Source organism: Neopelma chrysocephalum, unplaced genomic scaffold, assembly GCF_003984885.1.
Source record: "Neopelma chrysocephalum unplaced genomic scaffold, ASM398488v2 Primary Assembly neopelma1_138, whole genome shotgun sequence".
NCBI classification, from domain to species: Eukaryota; Metazoa; Chordata; class Aves; order Passeriformes; family Pipridae; genus Neopelma; species Neopelma chrysocephalum.
Genome location: NW_020897800.1, coordinates 6872279 through 6881814, shown reverse-complemented (window position 1 = coordinate 6881814; position 9536 = coordinate 6872279). Strand labels below are relative to the sequence as shown.

Here is a 9536-nt window from a genome sequence, read left to right as displayed (position 1 = left end):
ATAATAATAATAATAATAATAATAATAATAATAATAATAATAATAATATAATACATCCTATACCTTCTGCACTGCAGAAATGGAAAAAAAAAAAATCCATGCAATCATTGTTTTATTTTCTTGCTTGCTTTTTGCCAACTGTGCAATCACTGTAGTTCCTTACTTCGGAAGGAAAATTCATGGTACTTCCATTTCCAGGGATGCTTCTTCCATAACAGGGCATTAGTTTAACTTGGGACACTTGGAATCACTTCAGTTATGTCAGGCTGATGGCCTGACTATGCTGCTGAGGGACAGAGTAAAGACTTTGATGAGGAAGATTTGAGTTTTAAAATGGTTTTCTGTTGTAGTTTTCCGTTTTAAATAACTGGTACAACTGTCCTCGTTCATAAACCGTTCCAACAAAGGTGAATAGAGCAAAATAGTTTTAAACCCCACATGTGCAACATTGTTAATGGGAACAAGTCTGATGTTCATCTATTGTCAAACATTTAAGACTTTAAAATTGCTGCTGTAGGGCAGTATTGCCCTGGATATTTCCAAGTCTGCTATTTTCCTACTAATACTATTTTTGGCTCTTTATTAAATAAGCAGCAGCATGAAGAAAGCCAAGACAAGATCTCCCTCTTCTTCTCCCACACCAACATCATTGCAATGCCTGACATCGTAATTCCAAAGTCCTCAGCAATACAAATTCAAATTAATTAGTAGGCACTGTGGTCACTTGGCCACGCTACCACAGTCAATGGGCTCCCAAATCCATGAAATTTAAAGTCACTCATCACTGCACTAAATGGGAGCTCTGGTCCTCCTTAAATTTACCCAGCTTACTTATGCCCCAAGATGGTGGTACAGCAAGAGAAGTGAAATCCCAGGAATAAATTAATCCCCATTTTGGCAAGTCTCTTTAAAGCTACCTCAGAACAGTTCTGAGCTGGCCAGGATTTGCCATCTGATTTCTCTCATCTCTTTCCACGCCATATTAACAGATCTGTTAATTACCAAAGCAATACCCGCTACAAGGCTTTGCCCACAAGGAAGCACAGCTCCTCTTGTCCAGCCTGAGTGTGAAGTTCTCCTGTGTCTAAGAGCTTTAACTCCATAAAACCTGATACCACAATCTGTAGTGCTTACTCATGGGTAATCCTCACATAAATCCATGGGAATACTCATGAAAGAGTCCTGCATTCACACTCAGTGCAGCACAAGAGAAAACAAATCAAAAAGCCTCTCCAAGTTCTTCTGTCTTAAGGGCCTCTAAGACACAATATCCTTCTTTGTTATTGTTTTATAAATAAATGTATCCTGTTATGCACAGACATTCTGAGATGAGTTTTCCAGCAGAGAATGGAGGTTCAGACATACATGGTGTATCCCATCAGGAGTCAATGGAGTTCTAAGACATATTCTTGCAACTACCAGAATGCATCAACCAACCAACCAACAAGACCTGTGAAGGAGAATTACGTAAGGAAAAAAATATTATACTGCCTTAAAAGATAAACCTTCTCTTTCCCTTTCTCCTGGTCCCTAAATGCAACATGAATTCTGTACACGGACCAGGTCCACCAAAGCAGGCAACCCTCACAGATGGCTTTCTGTGTCCCATAAATAGTGGTCCACAAGCATGTTTCTGGTGTGTTTCCTGAGTCCAGGGCTGGTCTTTTTATGGAACTGTCCAAAGGAATTACAGTGCATTGTTAACAAGGTTATTTGGGAAAAAAAATCAGAGTAACCAACTCTCCATCCAGTCTTGAAGGGTAGAAACGTGTTCACTTTGAGGTGGCCACAGAGATAAGGACCCAGTCCCTTCAGAGCAGTGCTCCCGTACCCTCATTTTCTCCTGGCACAACTATCTTAGGTCAAAAGTGCAGGTTAAGCTGAGCCTTTTTTTTTTGTTTACAGGCAAAAAAAGCAACCTGGCCTCCAAACAGTGCAGGGAAAAGAGACAACAGTGGCTCCATAGTACCCTCGGGTGCTACTATGATTTCAATCACTTTGTCCAACAACAAGACTCCCCTTTTCCTTCTTTGTGGAGCTGCTGGGTAACACAGGGCAGGGCAAACAGCATGTAAACAGTTCTGGAGGGCTGGAAAAAGGATAATTTAATGGACTGCTTCGGCACATCTTCACAGCTTCACTGTTTGATCCATCCCCACACAGGGACACAAGGAGCCACCACTTGGCTGCTGCTGCTCCTTTCTCCAGGCAGTCTGCTCATGTTGAGCTGGGACATTCCCTTTCACCTTGGCTGCTGAAACAAAGCCACAGGAAGCAGTTCTGCCATACTCTGGCAATTTACATGATGTCCTCCTGTTTAAAGGCTCCCGTTAAAAATATACATACAACAATCTGCCAGGATGCCTCCAGCTAGGCAAGCTTTTCCCATACAGTTGAAATAAAAAGTTGTTCGCTGGAGACACTTCCAAAAAGGAAAATAAGGGTCAGCAGACATGCCAAAAATAAAATCCAGGGCAAGGAGAGGTTTCATTTCTCTTGTCCTTTTTGTTAAAAGCTGCATAAAAGCATCCCAGAAGGATTTTGAGTGTACTTCATGGTCGCTGGGGACTTAAACCCTCTTAAAGCATTAACAAGAGCTCCAAGATTTTAGTTGAAGGTAAGTGAACAGAGATCAAAACATACGGAGCCCCAGGGTACCCCCACATCTGGGCTGCCAGGGATGTGACAAGACAAGTAGATGACACCGTGGGGCTGCTTCACTCGTGTTCTGCTGAGAAAGTCCTGGGTTTGGTGATGTGCACCTCACTGCCCCCGCTGCCGTTGGTGGTGGTGGTGATGATGTACTGAGTGGTTTGCTGTTGGCTGCTCGGCTGGGACTCCAGGGGCTCCGGGGGCACCGGGGGCTGGGAAACACCCACCTGCACCTCGCTGGGCAGCGAGGACGTTTGTTTGTCCAGGTCGGGCTGACCCTCCGAGATCACATAGTGAGTCTGCAGGGGGAACAGAAATGATTACTGATCATTGTATCTTCTGTTCTAATAGTCTGCTGGAAGGTATTTTGGGATGAACAAGGAACTTGGAAATGAAACTCTTTCATTTAACTGTATTTGAGAGCAACATAACGCTTGTCCTTTGATTTGAAGGACATTGGACTTGGCATTTGGATAATTTATGAATTGTTAAACTCATTACACAAAACCCATCACTTCAGATTAAAGTAACAATTTTGAATACAAGTATTCTGCAAGGTTTTTTCTATATTCCATGTATTCTAGCAGAAGTTGCACTCCCAGTGTCCAGTACCAACACAGTGCAATGGCCTGCCTGCCTCCTTGTGCTGGATTGCTTACAAGACAAGACAGCAGGAACTCCTCTTATTTTGTAACCTTACAGATAACAACAAGCTATCAAAATGTTCCCAGAAGCTGCTCTGAAATTTGGTTTAATACATACAGCTTAATCATAAATATTTTTAAGACTAAGCAGTACCACTAAATAATACTTTGTCCTGCAAATGTGAGTAAAAGAACACTTTAAGCTGGAAGGAGTCATACACACAAGGGCCAGACAGTGTGGGCTCTGTAAATGGCTACACACAGACTGTACTGTGCAATCTGGACCTCTTTAGGTACCACATTATGCTTTACTCTGTGCCCCAGTCATCAATTTGGCATTGCTTTAACCTTCAAGCTGAAGACTTTACGTCTGATGTATTATTCTGGATGAAAAAACGGCCATGATTGTTTTCCTTACCTGAGTAACTGCTTTCACTTGCCCCGTGTTGACAGTGGTGACCGGGGTACCCACAGCGGTCTCTGTGATCACGTACTGCCCTTGGGGGATGGTCATCATCTGAATCTCTGATGCTAAAACATAGAAATTGGAGAATCAAGACTTTGAATCAAACTCAAAGACAACTTTGAAAGATCATGTCTTACGTCAGTAAGATATAAAGTCTGAAACAGTGGGTGTTGAACAGAAATTCAGGTGCTGTAAAGCCCTGTCAAACTCCACAGGCCTCAACAGAATTATGCCAGGTAACACCAGCTGCAGATTGGGCAACTCCTGCGGAGACAACACACCTTGTTCTGACCCAAGTCATCACAGAATTACCATCCAGAGCTGCCTGGACATGAGAAATCGTCTCCTGTCACCCTCCTGTTCTGTACAGTTCTTTCAGGCACTCATCCAAATCTGAACTAGCTGCTGTCCAGCATATGGATTCTTGCTGAGTGCAAGTTCTTTGGAATAAAGGAGCCCAGTATGCCTGCCCAAACCACATATGGAATCAGGATGGACCTACGGCAGAAGAGCTACAACAACCATCTGCATTTGTCTGAAACTCTATCTTCCTGATCTCTATGAATATTAACCACAAAGCATAATGAGCTCTGAAAACACAATCCTGTTTGGTAGCTGGGGCACATATTAGTCACACACACTGGCCAGGCAACTAGTGAGAGTACTGTGACACTCACAGTAGCTCCGAAAGGAGTTCCAAGTGCTGGGGAGATATGTGTGCTGGACTGAGGAGCCCTGCTGCTGCTGCAGGCCTTGGTTTGGTGTCGGTGTCACAGTCTGCATCTGTGAAGGGCTGAGTTCCTGCTGGGGTTGTTGCGAGGAGGGACTCAAAGGCTGACCTCCAACCTAAAGAAAAAAAAGGTGTAAGTGTTCTTGGTGTGGTAAGGATTGCATAGCTCTGTGCTCTTCCAGACACATCCTTCTTACAAAGGGAAAACACAGGGTGGGTTCCAGAGCACATCAAGCATAAGAAATGCAAAACTCTTCTCTCTCTCCTCTAACTTGCTTCACTTTATGGCCAGTAAGCACAGACCAGGAAAAACAGAAATGTTGTTTGCCCAAGTGAGTCTGTGGCAGAGAATGGAGATTAGAGGCTAAATTCTACCCAAGAGAACAAAGAGCTGCACTTCAAATATTTGAGGAATGCCAGTTTCCATTTACATATTTTAACCAACAAACTCTATTTAAGCTGCAAAATTTGTCAGTTCCCAACTATTTATCTCTAACTTAGGGGAAAAAAAAACCAGCAAAAAACCCACACAACAAACACCCCAAACAAAACCACAACAAAACACCCTCATACATCCTGGGACACCTGGGAACTACTCGATGATCTCAGAGATGTTCATGTGAGAGTCATTTCATGTGTGGTCCTTTAAGTGACATAGAGAAGACCATCTCCTGCCTCAGCACATGCAATATGTCAGCGGAACAGGCTGGCAGGGAAAAGATTCCCTGCAAGAGAAGAGGGAAGTACCTGTGGTGATGACTGAGCTGCTGGCGATGGCTCTGTGACCTGGATGTGCTGCACCTGGATGGCATGTTGGGTGTATGTCTGAGGGTCATGGAGCTGCCCAACGTCCACTGTGGAGTGCTGGGACTGGTGAGGTGAGGTAGCCTGGGGAAAAAAAATAAGCAGAGGTGCATATTTCAAATTCTTTACAGAAGCAGCCATGTAAATCTCTTCTGGGACACAAGGTCTGAGGTAGGAGCTGTAGTGGAGCACTCCTGCTCAAGCCTGTTGAGTTTCTTTGCACTCCTGGGAGGTAAAGTACATTTAACAGACATAATGGCACAGAGGTGGTTTTATCTCGGTGATCTCAATGGTAAGGACTTGTCTGAGCTCATACAAGCTGCTTGTGGCAGTGACCAGTCTGAAAACCAGGATTAGCATCTTTCTATAAAATGTTCACATACTTGAGATCTGCATATCCAATTCTGTAGTTTGGCATAGGTCTGCATCAAGACAAGGGGCCAGAGGCTTTTAATGGATTTTTTGAACAACACCTGCTAATGATACCAATTGCAGTAACTTAATTACAAGTCTCAGGTCTTGATAAAATTAAGGTCTTGATAATATTAATAATACTGCAGGAATCAGTACTCATGCTCTTGTATGGTTACAACAGCCACAGTCACTATTAACTGGGGCCATTGTTTAGACCTTTATTAATCCAATTCATAACCTGATTTGTAACGAGGGGCCAGAGAGAACACAGAATTTCAGATTCAAATCCAAACAAATGGTAGTTTCAGCTTTACCCAGTGGATAACAGACTTGAAGGCTACAGTGATTCCTTACAGCTGCCTGAGATATCTTGCTCAGTTACTCTGGTTTTATTTTTAGGAGGCTGTTGATCATCAGGGAATGAATATTCTAATAGATGATATGAAGGGAACAAGCAAGCACTCTCTGTACTCCCAAATTTTGGCTCTGGTTCACTAAGAACAAGGAAGTACAAATTAGTCTTGAACTGCAGAAAACAGGTCACCCACTGACCCACTTTTCCAGTTGCTGGAAAACGTTCCTGGAGCAGACTCGAGCGAGGGTGCCCAGATGGGGAGAATTAAGTCAAGACTGTGTTGGTATGTCTCCAGCAAGCTGACCAAGGCTGGCAGGACTATTTATGCCCAGTACACGATGCTTATGAAGGGAACCCTAAGCATTATCAATTGATTTATCTGTAAGAAATGGTCTGCACCACCTTTTGTAATGTTATGGTTTGGAACTGGCTTCCTGCCAAGTCTCCAAACCTTACCACAAGGAGTCCCCCCCCCACCCCAAACCAAGGGAGAAGAGGGGGAAAAAAAACCAAAAGAACCGAAAACGAGAGAGAGACAAAGCAATATATATATAAATATATTTACACTTATGTACAGTTGAAATATATATACAATTTCACAGGGAAAAGGGAAAGGGGAAGGGAAGAACAAAAACCAAAATAATATATATATATATATATTATCCCGATCAGTAGCCCAAGGTCTATCAACTAAAAGAATTAGCAGAGAATATCTTACTACTCTCCTTGGGACAAGGGAGAGTCACGTTGGAGCGACTGCCAGCAGCCTCTGCCTCCCAAGGTCGACAAGGCCTTACCAGGCCTCACTCTCCAAGCCGACAGACTCAACACAGGGAGATCTGCACCTCCAAAGCCGCCAGAAGGAAAGAGAGCCAAGGCCTTTCCTCCCTTCTTCTTATACCCCAGTTTACGTAAAAATCGTAGGGAATACCGGGTAAATCTGGGCACTTCCTTGGTTACAAGCTGGTCACCAAGGAAGGCCTAGGCCAAACTACGACATGTAACTACTCCTTAACAAACTTCTGAGTGCTACAGCCTCAAGAATGCACAGGTTTGGTGTGGAAGGGGGCAAAAGCACAGCAAGACCCCCAGCAGGTTACTCACCTGGGCCACTTGAACAACCTGCAGCTGTATGTGCTGAGGCTGCTGCAAGCCAGTTGTGGACTGGGACACAGGGATGTACTGGATGCGCTGGTAATCCCCCTGGGGAGTCCGGTAGTCTGTGGTGAGGGTCTGGGATATCTCTGTCATGGCCTGGGTCAGTAAATCTGTTGTCTGAGCAGGGAGAAGGAGAGAGATACAGACCATCTTCACATATTGATGCACTTTTGCAGGGCTGTAGTTCTTTCCTCTCACTGAATTTACACTTACCTTGGGCCTGGTCATTTATTTACAAGAGCTCAATGTGTGCAGAGGTTGGGGTCATAAGTAATCACCAGGGATCATCCACTAGAGGACCATTAAGGGCTAACTTAACATACCATAATAAAAATAATTATTTTAACCTTCTGACTTAACAATATTCTATTAGACAACAAAAGTCCTGCATTTGTAAGGAGCTGACTTCATTTCCAAGTCAAAAAGTGCTTCATGGTCATATTCCATCTTTCCTCCTCCAGACTGATACTTTTCTTGACAACTGTATTTCTGAAGTAAGTAAAACCATTTAATATCTAATTAGTGAGGTGTATGAAGCCAACAGCATCCTGATTGAACCTCTCATTTTTCAAGCAAAACAGTCTTTTATCTACTTAGTCTTCAAACAGTTTTAAACTGTGATCAATAGGATTTCTACAACTATGCAGCATCCCAGCACTCCTGAGGGATACATGTCAGATTTTCTAGTCTCAGCTTTCACTTCTGTGGCAGCTGATGTATTAACAGAGATTAGCCACTGGAGATTCATATCAGTCAGTGCTGCACTGCCCAAAGGCCTGCAGAGATCTTGACTCCCTGAACACGGCTGGATCCAGTTCCCAGTCACTGTTAAACATGTTCTCTCGATCCCAAGAACTGCAAATACCTCAGGGGAGTAGTCCCAGCCAGTGAAAATCCATGAGATGTGTGTTTCTGAGTTCATTAGGCATGTGTGAATGTATTATGTGGAATCAGTAGGTCTGAATGAAAGAAGGGAATGGAGCTAGGGAAAAAAGGCAAATCCTTAAGAGCTCCAGAAAGAAATACACAGTTCCTGGCAGAGCAAAACTAAACCAGACTCAAAACCAGACATGATCTCAAATCATGTCCTAACACAGCCTTTAAAATGATGTCTGCCAAATAAAGTAAGATCACTAATACCAGAGGGCCTGTGCTGTGGCTGTCCCCCCCCAGCCTGCAGCCCTTACCACGACGGTCTCGCCGGTGCTGCTGTCGGTGGCCAGGACAGCGGGGGTGGAGCTGATGACGGCCGTGGCCAGCGGGGCGTGGATCGTGTTCGGGAGCTGAGCGAACTCTGGGTGCTTCTTACGGATGTGTTGTACCATCTTTGTCTACAGAAACAAACAGTGTTAGGAGGATGGGCAGGAACACTGCTTGGGGCCATGGGAAATGAGGCTGGTTGGGCACTGCCCAGGCTCCCCAGGGCAGTGGGCACAGCACCAAGGGTGCCAGAGCTCCAGGAGGGTTTGGATGATCCTCTGGGGCACAGGGGGTGACTCCTGGGGATGGGCCTGTACAGGGCTGAGGGTTGGACTCGATGATCCCGGTGGGGCCCTTCCAACTCAGCATGTTTTGGGATTCTGTGAAATCCACCAGTCCAGGCAACTGCACCTTTTAGGTTTCCCTCAGTGAGGCACCATCAAGATTCACACTATGGGATGCTCTGGTCAAGAAACAAGGATCAGAAAGCTGCTGCTGATTAGAGCTACCTGACACTGAAATATTGCCCCAAACAGCACATCCAGTAGCTTTTTACCCCAACACAGCCAAGTATTTTGGGGACTTTTTCCGAAGGTCATCTTTTCTGTGTTTTGTTTCCCCACTCCTCTCCCTTGTAACTGTCAGTGAGCAGTTTCCAAGCCTTTCCATTTGTGATCACGGTCTGATAACTTTTCCATTCCTTCTTTCAAGCTTGTGTCCTCTATTCAGGGAACCTTTTAGCCCTAAAACAAGCAGGCTGTAACTGCATTGTCAGCACACGCCATGACACCAGCGCTCTGACTCAGACTAAGAGTGACAGGTGACAGGGGCTGTGGTGAAAGAGCATCACGAGGAACAGGCTGTGCCTTTTGGGGCCAAAATGCCTCGTACCTTACTGCTGTACTGCTTGGAGCAGTGAGGGCAGCACACGGGAGGGGTGGCAATGGTGCCTGTGAGCTGGGTGTGGGTGCTCAGCATGGGATCCGGCTCTCCCGGGCCCGCAGGGCGCAGCTTCCGGATGCTTGGAGGCAGCTCAGCACCAGGATGGTTCTTCAGGATGTGTGCTTTGCGTTTGCTGGCACTCTTGTACACCTGCAGGGGAAAGATTTGGAA

The 9536-nt window shown here is 44.9% G+C and overlaps 2 protein-coding genes across 10 annotated transcripts in view; both read right to left on the bottom strand.

Moving 5' to 3' along the window:
• NFRKB (nuclear factor related to kappaB binding protein) overlaps positions 1-2898 on the bottom strand; it is a 22342-nt gene extending 19444 nt beyond the window's left edge. The window contains exon 1 of the mRNA XM_027699563.1: positions 2880-2898. The gene's annotated coding sequence lies outside the window, so the exon portion shown is untranslated. The remainder of the gene's footprint in view (positions 1-2879) is intronic.
• Positions 59-9536, bottom strand: part of PRDM10 (PR/SET domain 10) — a 44445-nt gene continuing 34967 nt past the window's right edge. For 8 of the 9 annotated variants that reach the window (XM_027699567.1, XM_027699569.1, XM_027699571.1 and 5 more), the window contains 7 exons: positions 9315-9515; positions 8411-8554; positions 7170-7340; positions 5240-5380; positions 4440-4608; positions 3715-3827; positions 2593-2951 (listed from right to left, as the gene is read on the bottom strand). In XM_027699567.1, the coding sequence (XP_027555368.1) occupies positions 2718-2951; positions 3715-3827; positions 4440-4608; positions 5240-5380; positions 7170-7340; positions 8411-8554; positions 9315-9515 (1173 nt within the window). In that variant the 3' untranslated portion in view covers positions 2593-2717. Of the gene's footprint in view, positions 1451-2592; positions 2952-3714; positions 3828-4439; positions 4609-5239; positions 5381-7169; positions 7341-8410; positions 8555-9314; positions 9516-9536 lie in introns of those variants that run through there. The other variant, XM_027699573.1, reaches the window with a different exon arrangement.